We start from the raw sequence: 24,951 nt of genomic DNA, 5'->3' as shown, positions 1-24,951 counted from the left end.
TGGTCTGGTCTCAAAATCGTGGGCAACAGCGGAAGGAGGCAGATACCTAATATTTGGGCAAATATTTTATTATCAACGTTAATCATAGAGATCGTCTGATGAGAATTGCAGTGGTCTGCAGGTTTGCCAGGCTTGAGAAACATCACAATGACCGCTTCTCAGAGGGATGGTGGCAGGACTTCGTGCTCCAGAGATTCCTCATACATTGCCAGCAGGTGGGGAGCAAACATGAATGCATATTCCTTGTAGAAGGAGATAGTTCTTCCATCCAGTCTGGCGCCTTATCCCCGGAAAGACTGTGGGTGGGCTGTATGATTTCCTCTGTCGTGATATAGGAGTCCAGGTACCAAGGAAGCCCTCCAGGCACACCGGCAGCTTCACCGTCATCCACCAGAGGCTGCGGTCCCGTTGTGGCTCTACGAGGGAGCCGTCTGGAGTAGGATATTTGACTGATGGAGTGTTATGCCGACAAAGCCCTCTATTGAGCGGACATCTAGATTCCTGGCTAGACTCTGCCCCACCAAAGCAGTAGGCTATGAGTGCTGTGCAGTATCTTCACATGAATATTAGTCTGTTATGGATCTGACGTAATCTATTTTTTCTTGAAGTACGTTTTAGCAGTAATTTCTATCTATTTTAAATCTATTATAAGATGAACAGATATACATATTTATGTATACACTACTGTCAAGAATATGCACAGAAAATACATTTATTAGGTGGTCTCACTATTTTGATTAATATGGAGATTATTTCTAATTTAGCTACTAAAACTTTATTGTCTTGCGAAGAGTTATGTGGTTATTCACAGAGCAGAATGGATGGTCTTTCTGTGACTGGCTACCTGTGAAATGTTAGCACACAGACAAGTTCCCTTTACTGTCAGTTGAACCTGAAGCCTACTGAGCTCCAGTGGTTTGGCTGTGCCAAATAGCTGTCCACACGAATACTGGTTTTCCCTACAAGTTGCCTGCCTATGTAACATTATCATCTTATGGACTAAAAAGAGACATGACCTGTACCACGAAGATGAATGTCCCAATAATTGCTGATGGTAGAAGAGGGCATTTTAAAATTGTACTCATTCATTTTTAACTAGCTGAGTTTTGGAAATATACCCACGGTTTGGTTCCATGTAGATTGAAACCTTAGATTTATGCATTGTTTACCCCCCCAGCAATCTATTTGAAGGCATTATAGACCTAAGTTGATGAAAGCTCAACACATTTTTCAATTGCCTCTAGAGATGCAGTAGAGGCCTTATGGTAGCGGTTTGGACACACTGAAGTCTACTTAGCTAAGTCTTCTTAGCACAAGTGCTGGAGCTTCAAAGTATATCCCATTGGCATAGGATATGTATGAGAAATTACAACAATGCTAGCCTGAGCCGTAGGTGACAACCCAAGATAAGAGCATGCTCATTTTGTAGGAAGAGGTTTTGGTTACTTGCCCTAACAGAGGTAAAATTGTTCACTGCACTGAATATATCACACATGTGAAGTAAGACTCTAAGTGGTTTTATTGTCATTGTTGATATGCCCGCTTTAGATTGGCTATAGTGTTTTTCTTTCATGGGATTGTCTAAATTCACTGTGTTGCTCTCTAAGTCAATTGATTGTTCCTTGATGAAAGTGATAAGAAGAATACATGCTGCTTTTGTAAACCCATCTGGGTTGTTGTGCATATGCCACTATTTACAAATTGACTGAGATATATCATCTATAATCACCTTGAGTAGATGTGAGACAGATCACTGTGAAGATCTTAATCCCTTAAGTGCTAAGGACAAGGTGGTCACATCCTCAGCACTACTGGAGCTGGCTGTGCTGAGGACAAGTCAGTTTCGTCCTTAGCATTTAAGTGGGTAATACTTTGCATAATTTATCTTTATTATTACTGCTTATTTTAAATTATGCATGATGACACATTATCTGTAGTGTTTGCTGTGATTCAAGCAATATTTGGAATTATTTTGATGGCTATTGTGAAATGCACATATCTTTATAGGGCGAATGTGTGTAGGAAGGCTTTTCTATATAGTCACCCCAAATTTTCAACTTCACCGGACCCTATGGGTTTGCTGGCTTCAGAACACTGCACATTTCACTCAAGTTAAGTTAATCAGTAGAAAAGTATCAATCCTCCCCCACTTTGTTTTTTTTTGTTGCTCAATATGTGTTGGCATGAAAGTGCATAATATCTTTGTCGGTACATAACCTGACTCATACATTTTTAGTACCATGTGCTACAACTTTAAAAAATAGCTATTCCCCATTTGTATATTTAACTTGCCTATAAGTCCTTAGTATATAGGACAAAATGTATTCATGGTCTGCAAAGTATCAAAATAAACCCTCTTGATAAATAAAAAACTTATTTTAAAGCATTGTCGTCACCCCTCTGTAGCGCTGGTATCCCACAAGGTAGGGTACCTGGCGTTTAAAAGTAGGACATTTAGAAATGTAATGCTAAATATGCCCTTACAGTGACTAGCACCCACAAGCTATGTTTCACCTTAGGGAGCCTGGCTGTCTCGTAGAAATACCCTGGGAAGCAATGTTAATTACTAATACTGCAAATAGGGGACAGGGTTTCCTAGAAAAACAATTAGACACCTGTTTTAGTAGGTATTACAAATCCAATTCAGTAGCGAACTAGGGGTTTGAATAAATATTAAGGAAACATTAACTTTTCGAAAGTTACCCTTTATTTGTCTGAACTATCAGAAGGCTAATTAGCATAAGTCTGTGGAAGCACTCAGCCTCTGCTCAGCCTTGGATAGATGTGGAAAAGGTGTTAAATGCCCCCAGGAACAAACAGTAGCCTGACTGGAATAGACAGAGATGAATCCTTTGAACTCTACATAATTTGCATGGTGGGTGCAGCTGGCCTCCTTTTCACACACAGTACAGTGTCTAATCCCGCTTGACAGGGCTGTTTAGCCACCTGTAACACATGGTGTCTTGTTCTATTCCTTTGAAGTGTACCCCAAGACAATTGTTTTGTAGCTGTGATAAAATATGCCAGATTAGCCCTGACAAAAAATTACTTTTAATATGAGGGTACCTAATACTTCACAACAGCTTGGTACATCCATGGAAAACACATTCGTACCAAGCCTGGCATGCTTGAACATACAGACATTTGAGAATGAGGATATATAAGCCAACAGCCCATATCAGGAATACATACGTCTTTATCATATGACATTGCGCTGTTTACTTAGTCACTGAGTTTCTCAAATGGCTCAATACTCAAAATGAATATTGTAAATTCACACTCAGCCTAAACAGGAAAATTGCCTTCCTAGAGTTAAGGATTAGGGCAAACTGAAGCATCTTTACAGTCAAAGTGTACACAAAGCCCACAAACAGTCTTTTCCACTTTGAGAGTGCACACCCACGCTCACGTAGAGAAAATCTAATGCTTGAACAATTTCTACGAATCAGGAGAAACTGCTCCGACTTGAAGGAGTAGAGAACGTGGGCAGAGAAATTATCTAATAAAGTCCTGCAACTGCATTACCCACGACATTTGGTAGAGAGTGCAAACAAGACCGCAAGAAACAACCATAGAGAAACCACTAGAGGACAGAAACAAAGAAGAATAAAAACAACTCATTTGTGGCAGTACCTATGTTCATCTTTTTTAAAAATGTAAGTGTTTTATGCTGGCCCAGATAATTTTCATCTAGTAATGATGGATACAGTAGATGTGAAAGCCAAATTACATAATACACTTTCAAATTAAAGGAAAGAATGTTTCAAATCATCAGTTATGTAAAATGATGTATTTAGCCATAGCTGATGTATTTTTTGTTTCATTTCAGATTATCAACGCCTTATGACAGTAGCAGAAGTCATCACTACGCTCTTGTTCCCTTTTCAGTGGCAGCATGTGTATGTCCCAATCCTTCCTGCATCCCTCCTGCATTTTCTTGATGCTCCTGTCCCATATATGATGGGTCTTCAGTCCAAAGAAGGAACTGACCGGTCTAAACTAGAACTTCCCCAGGAGGTACATGCTGTCTGTAATTGAGTTTGAAAAACGAGTTTTATGTTGCTGTTCAATATGACTTGATTAGTTAGCCACAACAATTCTGTTATTAGTGCCTGATATAATCCACCCATTATAATCTTGTTGAGGACCATTCGTGCTAGTCTTCTTCTAATTTATTGCATTAACTGATTACTAATTTGCTGACTATTTTTATTTGTTTACCGTTCCTCATCTTGAAAACTACCAGTGAGGCAAATTAATACTCTATGGTGTAAACTTATGTTGGCATTTTTATGCATGATTGGAGGTAGTTCTTTCTTTTTAAAAATAAAATAATAAATCATAGTTTTTATTAGTTTTCAATACAAACATAAGTTATCCGAAACGAGGATTTCAGATACATACAACTTAATGCTAATTTAATCTTTTTACTATCACCCGCTTAATCCCATTCCCGTGTTCCTAGTCGTCCACAAGGGAGTAGAGCAATCGCATGCAGGCCCAGCGCCCCAACTCTCACACTTAACTTACATACCTACTTCCCTGTGGCATGAGCCCCTAAGTGATACTGACAGTGCTACTAGTGTGCCTCTCCCCCAACAACACAGAAGGAAGGAAGGGGGAGGCTGAAGCGAACTGCGGCAGAACCACTGAGCACTGGTCTGGCAATGTTTAGAGAATAGCTCTCCCACCAAGGTGAGACCCTCCTTACCCACCCTCAGCTCTGGCAAACCCCCTCCGTATAGTGAAGCGGGTGGGGGCCCACTACTTCACTAAAGGGCCACATACCTTTCTGAGTCCCTGGCTCCCAGCAGGGAGGGCTCCTCCAGCTTCAGATCCTGTAGAGGCTGGCCATATCACACCTGCAGGAAGTTTGTGCTGCCAACACTAAGGAGACAGGCCGCTGCTGGGAGACAGGCTGCAGCTAAATTAGACCTCTCTCTGACTGCGCAAAACCTTTACTGGCACGCTCCCATAGGGACGTGGAGTGTTGAAGATCAACTCCGGAGACTGGGCTACGCACTGCTGACTGCACAGGGTCTATTGGCCTGTGGCTCCCGGCCCTCCATCAACTCCCACTAGGATGATCTCTGCGAATGATGAAACAGGGCCTTGCTTGGCCCCGTTTCTCTGCACTGCATCAAGACTGACGTACAAAGTAGCCCCTTTTGGGCAACAGCATACCATTTGGTACCTTCAGACAATTTTAATTCACCTGGTTTCTTTATGCACTGATCATTTTCTGTGTGCAGTGAACACTAAGAGCCACATGATTCCTTGTAATCAGGCGTTGTAGCACACCCTGGAGGTGCTAGATGTCTGGGGTGGAACCCCTATGATGAAGCATGCACCAACTAGGTTGATGGGTGAGGGGTCTTTTTAATACCCAGAAGGAGGTCTCAAGTACATAGGGACAGGTCAAAAAGAGATGCCGAGTGGCGATATACTTGCTCTTCTTGTGTTAGTTATTATTTGACCTATTGAAACACACCACTAACTGATTCAGGAATGAAGGGTTGCTTTGCAGCAGACTACACACCACACTACTGAATTTACTGGAGATTTATTTACCCTTCCGATAACGTTCTGTTGGGTAACTATAGTTCATATTCACGGCAAATGTACCTAGCATGTGATGGAAGGTCTAGCTGCTACTAAACACTTGGTCAACACAGAAGACACTACCAAGGATCCCAACAGAGCCTACAGACTGGTGGTTCCTCTCCCAGTCTCTACTGATTCTTTCCACCTTCCTCCATAGGCTGGCACATAACAGTATAGAACAGAGTCCATCTCTATACAACCCAGCGAAGGAAGACTCCATCTGTATAAAGACCCCGCAAGGCACAGGTAGAATGTGTTATAGGAATGCTCTCAACATCTAGCCTGGCCTGGGATATGCATATTGCAATCCATAAGATAGCTTCCAGTTGTGTGTCAGCTAAGAGGCAATACGGTGTCTGATGTAAAGGCACAAACAAGCAAGTTTTCGAAGTAGGGAGAAATTGGCTCACCAAAAAATACCAGTGAGTCACAGGTGAGGTCTAGGACTATGGTAAACGGTACAAGCCTACTTCAAGTAGATGGGCAGGGCCTTTTAATTGAAGAGCTTGACAAATCTCAAATGAAGCTCAAACACAAGGATGTTAAAATGGGTATCTAGAAGAACTATAAACACAGTCATTCATCCACCCAAAGACGTGTCATGATCTGAGTCAGTTTTCAATTTTTCCAAATTGAAAATAATTGGCTGTCAGACCACCATAAAGCTGCTAAGATTCAGAGGGAACTCAAACAAGTCTTCCACACAGACATTACATTTTTGGTTTTCTATGGAAACCAAATTTGAGTTTTCACTCTTGTAAGGAAATGCCTCCTTGGCATGGTTACCCCCTGACTTTTTGCCTTTGCTGGTGCCAAGTTATGATTTGAAAGTGTGCTGAGGCCTGCTAACCAGGCCCCAGCACCACTGTTCTTTCCCTAACCTGTACCTTTGTTTCCACAATTGGTACACCCTGGCATCCAGGTAAGTCCCTTGTAACTTGTACCCCTGGTACCAAGGGCCCTGATGCCAGGGAAGGTCTCTAAGGGCTGCAGCATGTCTTATGCCACCCTGGAGACCCCTCACTCAGCACAGACACACTGCTTGCCAGCTTGTGTGTGCTGGTGGGGATAAAATGACTAAGTCGACATGGCACTCCCCTCAGGGTGCCATGCCAACCTCACACTGCCTACAGGTATAGATAAGTCACCCCTCTAGCAGGCCTTGCAGCCCTAAGGCAAGATGCACTATACCATAGGTGAGGGCATACGTGCATGAGCACTATGCCCCTACAGTGTCTAAGCAAAACCTTAGACATTGTAAGTGCAGTGTAGCCATAAGAGTATATGGTCTGGGAGTCTGTCATACACGAACTCCACAGCACCATAATGGCTACACTGAAAACTGGGAAGTTTGGTATCAAACTTCTCAGCACAATAAATGCACACTGATGCCAGTGTACGTTTTATTGTGAAATACACCCCAGAGGACATCTTAGAGATACCCCCTGAAACCATATCCGACTACCAGTGTGGGCTGACTAGTTTTAGCAGCCTGCCACACACCAGACATGTTGCTGACCACATGGGGAGAGTGCCTTTGTCACTCTGTGGCTAGTAACAAAGCCTGTACTGGGTGGAGGTGCCTCTCACCTCCCCCTGCAGAAACTGTAACACCTGGCGGTGAGCCTCAAAGGCTCACCCCCTTAGTTACGGCACCCCAGGGCACTCCAGCTAGTGGAGTTCCCCGCCCCCTCCGGCCACGGCCCCACTTTTGGCGGCAAGGCCGGAGGAGATAATGAGAAAAACAAGAAGGAGTCACTGGCCAGTCAGGACAACCCCTAAGGTGTCCTGAGCTGAGGTGACTCTGACTTCTAGAAATTCTCCAATAGGGATAGGTTATGTTCCCCCCTCCCCTCAGGGAGGAGGCACAAAGAGGGTGTAGCCACCCTCAGGGCTAGTAGCCATTGGCTACTAACCCCCCAGACCTAAACACACCCCTAAATTGAGTATTTAGGGGCTCCCAGAACACAGCAAGATAGATTCCTGCAACCTAAGACGAAGAAGGACTGTTGAACTGACAAACCTACAGAGAAGACGGAGACACCAACTGCTTTGGCCCCAGCTCTACCGGCCTGTCTCCCCACTTCAAAAGAACTTCTCCAAAGATGTGTTCCACAGGGTCCAGCAACCTCTGAAGCCTCAGAGGACTACCCTGCATCTAAAAGGACCAAGAACTCCTGAGGACAGTGGCTCTGTTCCACAAAGACTGCAACTTTGCAACAAAGAAGCAACTTTTGAAAACAACACGTTTCCCGCCGGAAGCGTGAGACTTTGCACTCTGCACCCGACGCCCCCGGCTCGACTTGTGGAGAACAAACACTACAGGGAGGACTCCCCGGCAACTGCGAGCCCGTGAGTAGCCAGAGTTGACCCCCCTGAGGCCCCCACAGCGACGCCTGCAGAGGGAATCCAGAGACTCCCCCTGACCGCGACTGCCTGCTTCAAAGACCCGACGCCTGGGAAGGACACTGCATCCGCAGCCCCCAGGACCTGAAGGATCCGACCTCCAGTGCAGGAGCGACCCCCAGGTGGCCCTCTCCCTTGCCCAGGTGGTGGCTACCCCGAGGAACCCCGCCATCCCCCCCCCCCCCCCCCCTTTGCCTGCCTTCATCGCTGAAGAGACCCCTTGGTCTCCCATTGAATCCTATTGCGAACCCGAAGCCTGTTTGCACACTCACCCAGCCGCCCCGTGCCGCTGAGGGTGTACTTTTTGTGCTGACTTGTGTCCCCCCCGGTGCCCTACAAAACCCCCCTGGTCTGCCCTCCGAAGATGCGGGTACTTACCTGCTGGCAGACTGGAACCGGGGCACCCCCTTCTCCATTGAAGCCTATGCGTTTTGGGCACCACTTTGACCTCTGCACCTGACCGGCCCTGAACTGCTGGTGTGGTAACTTTGGGGTTGCTCTGAACCCCCAACGGTGGGCTACTTTGGACCCAACTTTGAACCCTGTAGGTGGTTTACTTACCTGCAAATCTAATAAACACTTACCTCCCCCAGGAACTGTTGAAAATTGCACTGTCTAGTTTTAAAATAGCTTATTGCCATTTGTGTGAAAACTGTATATGCTATTTTGCTAATTCAAAGTTCCTAAGTGAAATACCTTTCATTTAAAGTATTGTTTGTAAATCTTGAACCTGTGGTTCTTAAAATAAACTAAGAAAATATATTTTTCCATATAAAAACCTATTGGCCTGGAATTGTCTGAGTGTGTGTTCCCCATTTATTGCCTGTGTGTGTACAACAAATGCTTAACACTACCCTCTGATAAGCCTACTGCTCGACCACACTACCACAAAATAGAGCATTAGAATTGTCTCTTTTTGCCACTATCCTACCTCTAAGGGGAACCCTTGGACTCAGTGCATGCTATTTCTTACTTTGAAATAGTACATACAGAGCCAACTTCCTACACCCTCAGGATGTCATGCACACAAAATACTGCCTGTGGCATAGGTAAGTCAACCCTCTAGCAGGCCTTACAGCCCTAAGGCAGGGTGCAGTACACCACAGGTGAGGGCATAGCTGCATGAGCAATATGCCCCGACAGTGTCAAAGTCTATTCTTAGACATTGTAAGTACAGTTGTGGCCATATTAAGTATATGCTCTGGGAGTTTGTCAGAAACTAACTCCACCGCTCCATAATGGCTACACTGAATACTGGGAAGTTTGGTATCAAACTTCTCAGATTAATAAACCCACACTGATGCCAGTGTTGGATTTATTAAAAAATGCACACAGAGGGCATCTTAAAGATGCCCCCTGTATTTTACCCAATTGTTCAGTGCAGGACTGACTGGTCTGTGCCAGCCTGCTGCTGAGAGACGAGTTTCTGACCCCATGTGGTTTGGGCCTTTGTGCTCTCTGAGGACAGAAACAAAAGCCTGCTCTGGGTGGAGGTGCTTCACACCTCCTCCATGCAGGAACTGTAACACTTAGCAGTGAGCCTCAGAGGCTCAGGCTTCGTGTTACAATGCCTAGGGCACTCCAGCTAGTGGAGATGCCCGCCCCCTGGGCACAGCCCCCACTTTTGGCAGCAAGTCCAGGGGAGATAATGAGAAAAACAAGGAGGAGTCACCCACCAGTCAATACAGCCCCTAAGGTGTCCTGAGCTGAGGTGACCCCTGCCTTTAGAAATCTTCCATCTTGATTTTGGAGGATTCCCCCAATAGGAATAGGGTTGTGCCCCCCTCCCCTCAGGGAGGAGGCACAAAGAGGGTGTACCCACCCTCAAGGACAGTAGCCATTGGCTACTGACCTCCCAGACCTAAACACCCCCCTAAATTCAGTATTTAGGGGCCCCCAGAACCTAGGAAACTAGATTCCTGCAACCTAAAGAAGGACTGCTGACCTGAAGCCCTGCAGTGAAGACTGAGACGAAAACTGATTTGGCCCCAGCCCCACCGGCCTGTCTCCCTACTTCGACGAAAACTGCAACAGCGACGCATCCAACAGGGACCAGCGACCTCTGATGCCTCAGAGGACTGCCCTGCATCCAAAGGACCAAGAAGCTCCCGAGAACAGGGGGCCCTGTTCAACAAACTGCAACTCTCTGCAACAAAGAAGCAACTTTAAAGACTCCACCTCCTGAAGCGTGAGACTTTCCACTCTGCACCCGACGCCCCTGGCTCGACCTGCGGAAAAGAAACACCTCAGGGAGGACTCGCCGGCGACTGTGAGCCCGTGAGTACCCAGAGACTTACCCCCCTGAGCCCCCACAGCGTCGCCTGCAGAGGAAATCCAGAGGCTCCCCCTGACTGCGACTGCCTGTAACAAGAGACCCGACGCCTGGAACCAAAACTGCCCCTGCAGCCCCCAGGACCTGAAGGAACTGAACTCCAATGCAGGAGCGACCCCCAGGTGACCCTCTGCCTAGCCCAGGTGGTGGCTACCCCGAGGAGCCCCCCGTGCCTGCATCGTTGAAGAGACCCCCAGGTCTCCCAATTGAATCCTTTTACAAACCCGACGCCTGTTTGCACTCTGCACCCGGCCGCCCTTGTGCCTCTGAGGGTGTACTTTCTGTGCCTGCTTGTGTCATTCCCCCCACCACCGGTGCCCTACAAAACCCCCCTGGTCTGCCCTCCGAGAACACGGGTACTTTACCTGCTGGGAGACTGGAACCAGGGCACCCCTGTTTCCATTGAAGCCTATGTGTTTTGGGCACCTTTGTGACCTCTGCACCTGACTGGCCCTGAGCTGCTGCTGTGGTAACTTTGGGGTTGCCTTGAACCCCCAATGGTGGGCTACCTTGGACCCAACTTTGAACCCTGTAAGTGTTTTACTTACCAGTGAACTTAACATTTACTTACCTCCCCCAGGAACTGTTCATTTTTACACTGTGTCCACTTTTAAAATAGCTTATTGCCATTTTTGTCAAAACTGTTCATGCTATTGTGATTATTCAAAGTTCATAGAATACCTGAGTGAAATACCTTTCATTTGAAGTATTACTTGTAAATCTTGAACCTGTGGTTCTTAAAATAAACTAAGAAAATATATTTTTCTATCTAAAAACCTATTGGCCTGGAGTAAGTCATTGAGTGTGTGTTCCTCATTTATTGCCTGTGTGTATACAACAAATGCTTAACACTACCCTCTGATAAGCCTACTGCTCGACCACACTACCACGAAATAGAGCATTAGAATGATCTACTTTTGCCACTATCTTACCTCTAAGGGGAACCCTTGATATCTGTGCACACTATTTCTTACTTTGAGATAGTACATACAGAGCCAACTTCCTACAACCGCTTTATGAAGTCTCCCGGGTTGCGAGCCCTGTAGTCACACATTCGTCAAGGGTTATCGCCTGCTGCATCACCTATTCTGGGCCCCTGGAGCTCTTTTATGGAGTCTCATGGGTTACCATAGATGTGCTAAGCAAGCAGTAGATACGGTAGGGTCTTAGTGTGGTTTTATGCTTCAGCTGGGCTTCTCAATTTTAAAGGGTTTTACAGAGTTTTGACCTGGCTTGATGGATCCTGTCAATTGATAAATATATCCCATGCTGTTAAATGAACTGTCCAGTGTATGATAATGTCATCCATTCTTCTCTACGTTACGTAATGTTTCCTTGTTTTAAAGTTGCACACTTGGATTATTTCATTATCATTATTATGATGATGCCTTATGGCAGCATGATTTAAGTTCCTGTGATCCTTTAGATAATAGACTGGGCAGTCTGGCATGAAGAGGAAGAGGCTCTGAAATGCATCTTAACTCCTTTATGGATCTTCACTGGTTTAGAGGCATGTGACTGATAATTATACAACCTGTCCAGTAAACTTTGTGATTAGCTGCTGCATGGTTATCCAAGCATGATGACAACAAGAACACCTAACACATAATGCATAAACAAGTTTGATTCAATTATTCTTTTACTTTTATTGGCTGTTTTTGTTTTTCTAGTATGCACCATTAAACAATCAGTCAAACGAAGAAATACATGCACGTTGAATTCACTGTAAATAATATGCCGTTTCTGTTTTTTCCAACAGGCTAATCTATGCTTTGTGGATATTGACAACCACTTCATTGAGCTTCCAGAGGAATTCCCTCAATTCCCCAACAAGTTGGAGTTCATCCAGGAGATTTCTGAAGTTCTTCTGCAGTTTGGAATACCTCCTGAAGGCAGCTTACATTGCAGTGAGAGTGCATCAAAACTGAAGGATCTCGTTTTGGATGAGTTGGCAAATGATAATAAGAATGGCAATGTTCCTAGCAATAACATCACTATGTATGATTTATTGAAAGGGAATGAAACAATTGCTCGGCTGCAGGCACTTGCAAAGAGGACAGGAGTGGCAATGGAGAAGATGTCGATAACTGCACAGTTGGACGAGAAGGAAAAAGATTCCAGAATCCAGTGTCAACAAAGAGAGCTGAAGGACTGTAAACTTAGCGTTCTTATCCGGGAGGTGTTTGCAAATCGCTTCACACAGATGTTTCAAGATTACGAGGCCTTTGTTATTCAAGGAACACAAGACATGGAGTCATGGTTGACAAACCGAGAACAGATGCAGAACTTTGACAAAGTAAAGCAGCAAGCGTTTGCTACCTATCAAAGTTCCTTCTATCCCCTTTGTCCTAGTAATGTTTGGATTTGTAGCAGTATTTGTTTCTTAAGAGTAACTTAGCTGACGGTATGGTGGTGTTGCAGTTTTCATTGGTGGTCTGAGGTAGGGTCATAAACAACTGAGGTGACACAAAGCAATCTAGCCTCGTCTGGTCTATCTTTTGGGATACAAATGTAACTCTCTGAATCCACGCTAGCTCCCCTCGCTCCCATCCATACTCCCAAACCCTTATGTATAAGGCATCATTGGAGTATGAATAGTTTAAGCCTCCTCCGTGGAATCTATATTTCACATGGCTGGTTATGAAATCTGGGTGGGTTTGATTTGCATGATTTCAGATTTCCAACAAGTGTACCTGTTCAGTAAAGGTGCACATAAAAATATGTAATAAAATTGTGCAATAGATCAAATATGCCCCATTAATTAATCTGCATTGTACAGGCATGGCTATTCGGGACATGTGCAATACCCACCATAAACACAGTGGGAACTGGGCATTTCTCCATTATTGGCTCCTTGCTCCACGCTTGGGAATCACACTTCAAGTATAGTTTTTGTCCTTTGCCAACCTTACATAATAATAAATATTTGAAGGATTGCCATTCAAAGCACGTTTACTACTATTTGCATTTTATTTGGTCATTATTACATATTTCCTCAAGTGGGTTTGGTTTCATAGGTGGCTGTGCGATCATGCACGCATCCTTCAAAGTCATGACTGTAGCCTGTAGTTTAGTCAAATAAATAGCCAATGTCTTGTAGCACTGTTGGTTTAGAAAATTGTATTTACAAAAAAGTGTCGTGCCTCAGGAAAAAAAAAACTGTGCTGTTTTAAGACTGTCATGGAAGATATAATTCCTCTTTGCATTCTCAATGTGAAACATGCCTATCTCCTCTTCTTAATTGCTCGGATTTCCCTGTCTTTGCAGGCCTCCTTCCTGTCAGATCAGCCCGAGCCTTACCTACCGTTCCTTTCGCGCTTCATCGAGACCCAGATGTTTGCCACATTCATAGATAACAAAATAATGTCCCAGTGGGAAGACAAGGACCCTCTGCTTCGGGTGTTTGATTTTCGGATTGAGAAAATTAAAATGTATAATGTAAGGGCCCCTGCCTTGCGGACATCCATCTATCAAAAGTGTACATCTTTAAAGGAATCTGGTACGTCCAAAATCAGTTAATTTATTTTTGCAGTTAATTGTGCCTTCATTTAAGACAGCAAGAAGATACTTTTTGGAGTTGAGCATTAAACGAATACTGTGAGATAGGAACTACTGTGGAAAACGGATGTATGACGTAACAACGCATGCACTTACAACTCAAGCCTTTACAACTCGGTAAGTACAATGCATGGTCATTACCACGCATGCACTTACCACAAAATGTTTTTACAATGCATATGCTTTTACCACGAATGTCTACCATGAAAATGTCGAAGTTAAGGCATATGCATGGTAAAAACTAGAGGTAAGTATAACATACACGTTATATATACCCACCCTAAAACCTAAACACCCCTTGCCACCACAAACCCCGGACCCACCCTGAAAATACCCTTACCACCCCAAAACCCATACCCAACCTAAAAATGCCCTTACCACCCCAAAGCTCAGATCCAGCCTAAAACCTAAAAATAACTTTACCAACCCAAACCCCCCTAAAACCTAAAAATGCCCTTACCACCCCAAAACCCAGGCCCACCCTAAAACCTAAAAATGCCCTACCACCCAAAAAGCCATACCCACCCTAAAACCTAAAAATGCCGTTACCACCCAAAACCCCATATCCACCCTTAAACCTAAAAGTGCTCTACCACCCAAAAAGCCATACCCGCCCTAAAACCTAAAAATGCCGTTACCACCCCAAAACCCATACCCACCCTAAAACTTAAAAATACTCTTACCGCCTCAAAACCCATACCCTCCCTAAAATCTAAAAATGCCCTCACCACCACAAACCTACACCCACCCTAAACCCTAAAAATGCCCTTAGCGCCCCAAAACCCATGCCCACACTAAAATCTAAAAATGCCCTTACCACCACAAACCCACACCCACCCTAAAACCTAAAAATGCCCTTACCACCCCAAAACCCATACCCAACCTAAAACTTAAAAATGCAATAACCACCAATAACTGTTACCCACCCTAAGCACTATATATATATGTTCGATTGCATGTGTAGCTGCCGATACACATGCTATGCATATTCTGCCATCTAGTATTGGGCTTGGAGTGTTACAAGTTGTTTTTCTTTGAAGAAGTTTTTTCGTGTCACAGGATCGAGTGACTCCTCCTCCTAGGCTCCATTGCGCATGGGCATCGACTCTGTGTTAGATTGTTTTCTTTCCGCCATCGGGTTCAGATGTGTTTCTTTTTGGTCCGATAGTTTGAGTCGGAAAAGTTTAAAAAAAATCGCTCATTCTCGTCGGTGTTTCGATCGCGTACCATCTTCCATCGACACTTCGGTACCGTCGGGTCAAACATCTTTACTCGCCCTTCGGGGTGCCCGTGCCCAACTTGGGCCTCGTTGGGCCGACCACGTGGAAGCCTCATGGACAGGACCCCATTTCGCTTTTGTCCTTGGTGCCACGCTAAATTTCCATACACAGACCAACATCTTGTCTGTAATCTGTCTCTCCCCAGACCATCGGGAAGAAAATTGTGAGGCCTGCAAATCTTTCCATTCGAAGAAAACTCTCCAAGAGAGAAGAGCACGAAAACTCGAGATGGCGTCCAAGAGCACCGAATGTCTGGACTTCGAGGAAGAGGAGATCATGCACACAGCAGCCTCCGTCCGAGGGCCCGACTCTGAGCAGGAGTCCAAGGAGGACGTGAGTACTCCTGCCCCTGTCCCAGCCAAGCCCAAACATAAGGCCTTGGGAATGCCACTGCCGGAAGCCCATGGCTCGACCTGTAAAAAGACCTTCAGTGACCAACCAACAACTTCGGCACCGAACAAGGCCACGCCACCGAAGCCTTCGGACTCGAGCCGAAGCTCTTTCTCCGAAACTATCAGACATCGATCCTTCGAGTCGAAACCTCGAAAACCGCTTTCAGAGCCGAGGCCAACAGCCACTCCCAGCCTTTCGATACCGAAAAAAACAGCTTCGGAGCCAAAAAGGCCAGTTTATACGGGGGAGCATGGACTTTCACAAGTACCTAAAGAAAGCCATAGAATCACGGAGGAACACTCACAAATCGAGGATATAGATGAAAGGAAAGCCAGAATTCATATTCACAAGGACACTGGCAAAACTATAACTGCACCTCCTCTGAATCCTACGAGGAAATTGACCTTTCAGGAACAATTGGACACTGCTCAGCCACCGGCTAAAGTGCAAAAGACTAAAAAAAAAATCTCTTCCTCAATTTTCTCCTCCTCCTCATTCTCCTCACTTACTTGTCTCTACCCCTTCTACTCCCACACCTGTACAATCTCCTGTACATTCATTTGATTCACAGCAAGACAATGTGAATCCATGGGATCTGTATGATCCAGATCCCATTCCCGATAACCCAGACTGCTATCCCTCCAAGCCATCACCACTGGAGGATAGTACCAGATATACTCAGGTTTTAGCTAGGGCGTCATCCTAACACAATGTCGCCATGCACACTGAGCCCTTAGAGGATGATTTTCTTTTTAACACACTATCCTCTACACACACTACCTATCAGTCCCTTCCCATGCTTCTAGGTATGTTAAAGCATGCACACCAAATATTCCAAGAGCCAGTGAAGGCTAGGATAATTACTCCCAGAGTGGAGAAAAAGTATAAGCCACCTCCCTCTGATCCTGCCTTTATTACACAATTGCCTCCTGACTCTGTAGTCATAAGCGCGGCCAGAAAAAGAGCGAACTCCCAATCATCCGGGGATGCACCCCCACCAGATAAAGAGAGCAGAAAATGTGATGCTGCGGGCAAAAGCGTAGCATTGCAGACAGCCAACCAATGGAGGATAGCCAACTCCTAAGCATTGTTGGCTAGATATGATAGGGCCCACTGGGATGAGATGAAGGATATAATACAACATCTCCCCAAAGACCAACAAAAAAGGGTGCAACAAATAGTCGAGGAAGGGCAGGCTATTACAAACAACCAAATCAGGTCAGCCCTAGATTCTGCAGACACAGTAGCTAGAAAATTAATACTGCTGTCACTATACAAAAACACGCATGGCTTAGGTCTTCAGGATTTAAGCCTGAAATTCAACAGGCAGTCCTTAATATGCCGTTTAATCAAAAAACGCTTTTTGGCCCGAGTTAGACACGGCTATTGAGAAGATGCAAAAAGATACGGACACTAAAGCCATGGGTGCTTTGTATACGATGCAATACAAGGGGTCCTTTCGGAAACCTCAATACAGAGGTGGATTTAGAACCCAAACACCTGAGGCATCCACCTCACAAACAAAGTCAACCTACCAACCTCAATATCAATGAGGTGGGTTTAAAGGCAATTGCAGAGGCCAATACCCCAGAGGCAGGGGAAAATATCAATCAACCAAACAAGCCTCACAGCCCCACAAGCCTCACAGCCCCAAAGCAGTGACTCGCTCCATCTCTTCCCAACTCACACCTCACCTGTGGGGGGAAGACTGCAAAGATTCCACAACAATTGGCTACCCATTACAACAGACAACTGGGTATTATCTATTATCCGCAATAGCTATTGCATAAAATTGGCACAAATTCCCCCAAATATTCCACCAAAACCACACAATCTTTCCACCCAACAAATCTCCATGTTGCAGGAAGAAGTAACATCTCTATTACTCAAACAGGAGTTTACCCACTGTATTTCCTCATCCCCAAAAAAGACAGAACCATAAGACCAATATTAGATCTCAGAACCCTCAATCTTGACATCCTGTCAGAACACTTTCACATGGTAACACTACAGGATGTAGTCCCACTGCTACAGCAGCAGGATTTCATGGCAACATTAGACCTCAAGGATGCATATTTTCACATACCCATCCATCCAGCGCACAGAAAATACCTCAAGTTTGTAATTCAGGGAAAACATTACCAGTTCAAAGTGTTACCCTTCAGGATAACAACAGCTCCCAGAGTATTCACAAAATGCCTGGCAGTAGTAGATGCCTACCTAAGAAGACAACACATTTATGTCTTCCCATATCTCGACGATTGGCTAATAAAATCCAACAGTCATACGCAGTGTCAAAACCATACACATTATGTAATACAAACCCTATACACCCTAGGGTTCTCCATAAACTACCAAAAATCACACCTACAACCTGCGCAAATTCAACTGTATTTAGGAGCCACACTAAATACACAAACAGCACTTGCAAGCCCAAGTCCACAAAGAATACAAGCATTTCACAATGTATTGACACAAATACAGCCAGACCAGCGGCACACTGTCAAATTCGTCATGAAACTGTTGGGCATGATGACATCATGTATCGCCATTGTCCCACATGCAAAACTAAACATGCGGCCTTTACAACAGTTCCTTGCACAGCAGTGGTCACAGGCACAGGGTCAGCTTCACGATCTAGTGTTGATAGACCGCCAAACACGCATATCACTTCAGTGGTGGAATTCCACAAACCTAAACAAAGGGCGGCCTTTTCAAGACCCTGTGCCTCAGTCCATACTTGCAACAGATGCATCAATAATTGGATGGGGAGCACACCTCAACAATCACAACATTCAAGGACAATGGGACGCCAAACACAAACAGTTTCATATAAATCACCTAGAATAGCTAGCCGTATTCCTAGCACTCAAAGCTTTTCAGCCTCTTCTCACTCACAAGAACATCCTTATCAAAACAGACAACATGACAACAATATATTACATAAACAAACAAGGAGGGGCCCATTCATCCCAACTCTCCCTCCTAGCCCAAAAGATTTGGCAATGGGCAATTCACAACAACATTCACCTGGTAGCACAATGCATTATAAGGGATACACAACCAATTGGCAGATGTTCTCAGCCGAGATCATCAACAAACACACGAGTGGGAAATTCATCCCCACTGTACAAACATATACTGTTGCCTATAGTTTAGACATAGACCTATTCGCCACCAACGAAAACGCAAAATGCCAAAACTTTGCATCCAGGTAACCACATCCTCTATCCAAAGGCAATGCTCTATGGATGAATTGGTCAGGGATATTTGCTTACGCTTTCCCCCTCTCCCGCTCTTTCAATTTCTAGTCGTCAAACTGCGTCAAAACAAACTCAAACTTATACTCATAGCACCAACATGGGCACGTCAACCCTGGTACACAACACTATTAGATCTGTCAGTAGTACCACATATCAAACTTCCGAACAGACCAGATCTGTTAACACAAAACAAACAACTAATCAGGCACCCAGATCCCAAAATACTCAATCTAGCGATTTGGCTCCTGAAGTCATAGTTTGGATATCTACAACTACCAACTGAGTTACACCTGAAGCACATTTCACACAGAAAAAAGGGGCTACAATGGCTTTCTTAGGTAACATACCAATGGCCGAAATTTGTAAAGCAGCCACTTGGTCAACACCGCATACATTTACCAAGCATTACTGTGTAGATGTGTTAGCAACACAGCAGGCCACAGTAGGACAGGCTGTACTAAGAACACTATTTCAAACAACTTCAACTCCTACAGGCTGACCACCGCTTACGGGAGGTAAAACTGCTTTGTAGTCTATGCATAGCATGTATATCTGCAGCTACACATGCCATCGAACGGAAAATGTCACTTACCCAGTGTACATCTGTTCGTGGCATGTTCCGGTGTAGATTCACATGCACCCTCCGTTCTCCCCGGGAGACTGTAGCCGTTTAACTTCAACATTCACTTGGACATATGTATATATGTGTGTTTTTATATATATATGTATATAATGTTCAATGGAATGTGTAGCTGCAGATACACATGCTGTGCACATTTAGTGTTGGGCTCGGAGTGTTACAAGTTGTTTTTCTTCGAAGAAGTCTTTTTCGAGTCACGAGCTCGAGGGACTCCTCCCCTTTCGGCTCCATTGCGCATGGGCGTCGACTCCATCTTAGATTGTTTTCTTTCCGCCATCGGGTTCGGACGTGTTCCTTTTCGCTCCGCGTTTCGGTTCGGAAAGTTAGTGAAAATCTCGGAAAATTTGACGGTATTGTTTGCGTTCGGTATCGGGTTAGTTACAACAGATCGACACCGAATTTTGAAGAGCTCCGGTGGCCCTTCGGGGTTTTCGATTCCCCGGCGGGGCCTGGTCGGCCCGACCACGTGCGTCTTCAAGGCTAATGGAACGGACCCCATTCCGCTTCTGCCCCGAATGTCACAACAAGTATCCTTATACAGATCAGCATCTGGTCTGTAATTTTTGTTTGTCTCCAGAACACAAAGAGGATACCTGTGAGGCCTGTCGAGCGTTTCGGTCGAGGAAGACTTTAAGAGACCGAAGAGCAAGAAGACTACAAATGGCGTCGGCGCCGACAGGACTACGACACTTGGAGGAAGAGGAAGAAACCTTCTCCATCGCGGATTCGGACTCCGACTCGGTCAATCCCGAACAGACACCGAAAACCGTGAGTAAGACGTCACAACACAAAACTCACTGAAAACCCGTTAAAGCCCAGGGGACGCCACCGCCAGCAGGCCATGGCTTAACGCGAAAAATAGGTGACCGAGCGTCGGCACCGAAAAAGGGCATACATGTGTCGAAGTCATCCGACTCCGGTTGAGAGACAGGCACAGAGCAGACTCGACCCAGAGACACCGGGTCGGAGCAATCTCGACACCAGGAGGGCGCACCAAAATGAGTCGGCATCGAGAGATCAGTATGCCGAAAATTTTAAAAAAGTGTCTTCGGAGCCGAAAAAGACTGCCGAAAAAGTTTCCATACCGAAACATCCGGCCTCGGAACTGAAATCGAGTTCCTACACAGAGGAACAGGGCCTGTCCTCACAGATGCAAGGACACAAATTCGGACAAGAACTGGAGGCAGGGGAGCCAGATTACACTCAAAGAAGGCTCCACATTCAAAAGGACACAGGGAAGATCAGTACTCTCCCTCCAATAAGAATGAAAAGAAAACTTGCCTTCCAAGAGAAAGACAAGCAGCCTCAGGCAAAGGTGGCAAGACAAGTGACTCCGCCACCATCTCCACAACGCTCACCACAACTATCACCAGTAGCCACTCCACCAATGATGCAGTCCCCAACTCACACAGGGATGAGTCAGGATGATCCCGACACATGGGATCTTTATGATGCGCCTGTATCAGATAACAGTCCCAACTGTTATCCAGCAAGACATTCACCACCCGAGGACAGCACTGCCTACACACAGGTGGTGGCAAGAGAAGCTGCGTTTCATAATGTCACCCTGCACTCAGAACCTATAGAGGATGACTTTCTCTTTAATACACTGTCGTCCACACATAGCCAGTACCAGAGTCTCCCTATGTTACCAGGAATGCTCAAACACTCCAAACAAGTGTTTCCGGAGCCTGTGAAGGGCAGGGCCATAGCTCCAAGAGTGGAGAAGTACAAAGTGCCACCAACAAACCCTGTGTACATCACGCAGCAATTAACACCAGACTCAGTGGTAGTAGGAGCAGCTCGTAAAAGGGCAAACTCACACCTCAGGAGACGCTCCACCTCCAGACAAAAAGTCGCAAGTTCGACGCAGCGGGAAATGGGTTGCGGCACAGGCAGCCAACCAATGGCGCATTGCCAACTCACAGGCATTCCTGGCTAGATATGATAGGGCTCATTGGGACGAAATGCAACATTTCATTGAACACCTGCCCAAAGAGTTCCAAAAAAAGAGCACAACAAGTGGTGGAGGAAGGCCAGAGTATCTCGAACAATGAGATACACTCAGCAATGGATGCAGCCGACACAGCTGCTAGGACTGTAAATACAGCAGTAACCATACGGAGGCACGCATGGCTAAGAACCTCAGGATTCAAGCCTGAAATACAACAAGCGGTCCTGAATATGCCATTTAACGGACAGCAGTTGTTTAAGCCGGAGGTGGACACTGCCATAGAAAAACTTAAAAAGGACACAGATACGGCCAAAGCCATGGGCGCACTCTACTCCCCACAGAGCAGAGGCACATTTCGGAAATCACAGTTTAGAGGGGGCTTTCGGGGACAGAGCGCAGAGCCCTCACCCTCACAAACAAGACCCACTTATCAAAGCCAATATCAGCAGGGAAGTTTTCGGGGACAATACAGAGGAGGACAGTTCCCAAAGAGTAGAGGGAAGTTCCAGAGCCCCAAAACTCCACAAAATAAACAGTGACTTCAACGTCACAAATCCCCAAGACAGGACACCAGTGGGGGGGAGACTAACCAATTTCTACAACAACTGGGAACAAATAACAACAGACACGTGGGTCCTAGCCATTATCCAGCATGGTTATTGCATAGAGTTTCTTCAATTCCCTCCAAATGTCCCACCGAAAACACACAACATGTCCAAACAACACATGGATCTCTTACAACTGGAGGTCCAAGCGTTGTTACAAAAAGATGCAATAGAGCTAGTACCAATTCATCAGAAAGGAACAGGAGTTTACTCCCTGTACTTTCTCATACCCCAAAAAGACAAAACTCTAAGACATATACTAGATCTCAGAACATTAAACATATACATCAAATCAGATCACTTTCACATGGTGACACTGCAAGACGTGATCCCATTGCTCAAACAACAAGACTACATGACAACACTAGACCTCAAGGATGCATATTTCCATATACCTATACATCCTTCTCACAGAAAGTACTTAAGGTTTGTAATCCAAGGGGTACATTACCAGTTCAAAGTGTTGCCATTCGGGATAACAACAGCACCAAGAGTTTTTTACAAAATGCCTGGCAGTAGTGGCAGCTCATATCAGAAGGCAGCAAATACATGTTTTCCCGTACCTAGACGATTGGTTAATCAAAACCAATACGCAAGAACGGTGTTCACAACACACAAAGTATGTCATAGAAACCCTTCACAAGCTAGGTTTCTCACTCAACTACAACAAATCACACCTACAGCCGTGTCAAATACAACAATACTTAGGAGCAACAATCAACACAACAGAAGGGATTGCCACTCCCAGTCCACAAAGGGTACAGGCATTTCAAAACGTAATACAAGCCATGCACCCAAACCAAAATTTACAGGTAAAACTAGTGATGAAACTACTAGGTATGATGTCCTCATGCATAGCCTTTGTCCCAAACGCAAGATTGCACATGCGGCCCTTACAACAGTGCCTAGCATCACAATGGTCACAGGCACAGGGTCAACTTCAGGATCTAGTGTTGATAGACCGCCAAACATACACCTCGCTTCAATGGTTGAACACTATAAATTTAAACAAAGGGTGGCCTTTTCAAGCCCCAGTGCCTCAATATGTAATAACGACGGATGCCTCCATGATAGGGTGGGGAGCACACCTCAACCAACACAGCATCCAAGGACAATGGGACACTCAGCAGAGACAGTTTCACATAAATCACTTAGAACTACTATCAGTATTTCTAGCGCTGAAAGCATTTCAACCTATAATAACCCACAAACACATTCTTGTCAAAACAGACACCATGACAACAATGTATTATCTGAACAAACAGGGAGGAACACACTCAACACAGTTGTGTTTCTTGGCACAGAAAATATGGCATTGGGCGATTCACAACCACATTCGCCTAATAGCGCAGTTCATACCTGGAATTCAAAACCAGTTAGCAGACCATATCTCTCGGGATCACCAACAGATCCACGAATGGGAATTCATCCCCAAATACTAAACACTTACTTCCAAAGGTGGGGAACACCGCAAAAAGACCTATTTGCAACAAAAGAAAACGCAAAATGCCAAAACTGCGCATCCAGGTACCCACAGGATCACTCTCAAGGCAATGCGTTATGGATGAGTTGGTCAGGGATATTTGCATACGCTTTTCCCCCTCTCCCACTCCTTCCATATCTAGTAAACAAATTGAGTCAAAACAAACTCAAACGCATACTAATATCACCAACTTGGGCAAGACAACCTTGGTACACAACACTACTAGACCTCTCAGTAGTGCCCCATATCAAACTACCAAACAGACCAGATCTGTTAACTCAACACAAACAACAGATCAGACACCCAAATCCAGCATCGCTGAATCTAGCAATTTGGCTCCTGAAGTCTTAGAATTCGGGCATCTAGACCTTACACAGGAATGTATGGAGGTCATAAAACAAGCTAGAAAACCAACCACAAGACATTGCTATGCAAATAAGTGGAAAAGATTTGTTTATTACTGCCATAATAATCAAATTCAACCATTACACGCATCTGCTAAAGACATCGTCAGCTACCTACTGCACTTACAAAAGTCAAAGTTAGCTTTTTCATCCATTAAAATACATCTCACCGCAATTTCAGCTTATCTGCAAATTACGCACTCAACTTCATTATTCAGGGTCCCAGTCATAGAAGCATTTATGGAGGGTCTGAAAAGAATTATCCCACCAAGAACACCACCAGTTCCTTCGTGGAATCTCAACATTGTCTTAACACGACTTATGGGTCCACCTTTTGAACCCATGCACTCATGTGAGATACAGTACTTAACATGGAAAGTAGCTTTTCTGATCGCTATCACATCTCTCAGAAGCGTAAGTGAAATACAAGCATTTACTATACAAGAACCCTTTATTCAGATACATAAACATAAAGTAGTTCTACAAACAAATCCTAAATTCTTACCTAAGGTCATATCACCATTCCACTTAAATCAAACAGTGGAACTCCCAGTATTCTTTCCAGAACCAGATTCGGTAGCTGAGAGAGCATTACATACATTAGACATTAAAAGGGCACTAATGTACTACATAGATAGAACAAAACAAATTTGCAAAACAAAACAATTGTTTGTTGCATTCCAAAAACCTCATACAGGGAATCCAATATCCAAACAAGGCATTGCCAGATGGATAGTTAAATGTATTCAAACCTGTTATATAAAAGCAAAAAGAGAACTGCCTATTACACCAAAGGCACACTCAACTAGAAAGAAAGGTGCTACCATGGCCTTTCTAGGAAACATACCAATGACTGAAATATGTAAGGCAGCCACATGGTCTACGCCTCATACATTTACCAAGCATTACTGCGTGGATGTGTTAACAACACAGCAAGCCACAGTAGGACAAGCAGTATTACGGACTTTATTTCAAACAACTTCAACTCCTACAGGCTGAAGCACCGCTTTTGGGGAGATAACTGCTTAC

General features: G+C 44.9%; 1 protein-coding gene across 4 annotated transcripts in view; it reads left to right on the top strand.

Moving 5' to 3' along the window:
• DENND5B (DENN domain containing 5B) overlaps positions 1-24,951 on the top strand; it is a 517,562-nt gene that overhangs the window by 130,457 nt on the left and 362,154 nt on the right. For all 4 annotated transcript variants that reach the window (XM_069228198.1, XM_069228199.1, XM_069228197.1 and 1 more), the window contains 3 exons: positions 3,830-4,017; positions 12,102-12,638; positions 13,610-13,841. In XM_069228198.1, coding sequence (XP_069084299.1) covers positions 3,830-4,017; positions 12,102-12,638; positions 13,610-13,841 — 957 coding nt within the window. The remainder of the gene's footprint in view (positions 1-3,829; positions 4,018-12,101; positions 12,639-13,609; positions 13,842-24,951) is intronic.

This window comes from Pleurodeles waltl, chromosome 4_1 (genome assembly GCF_031143425.1).
Source record: "Pleurodeles waltl isolate 20211129_DDA chromosome 4_1, aPleWal1.hap1.20221129, whole genome shotgun sequence".
Taxonomy (NCBI): domain Eukaryota; kingdom Metazoa; phylum Chordata; class Amphibia; order Caudata; family Salamandridae; genus Pleurodeles; species Pleurodeles waltl.
This window is presented reverse-complemented; position numbering and strand designations above follow the sequence as displayed.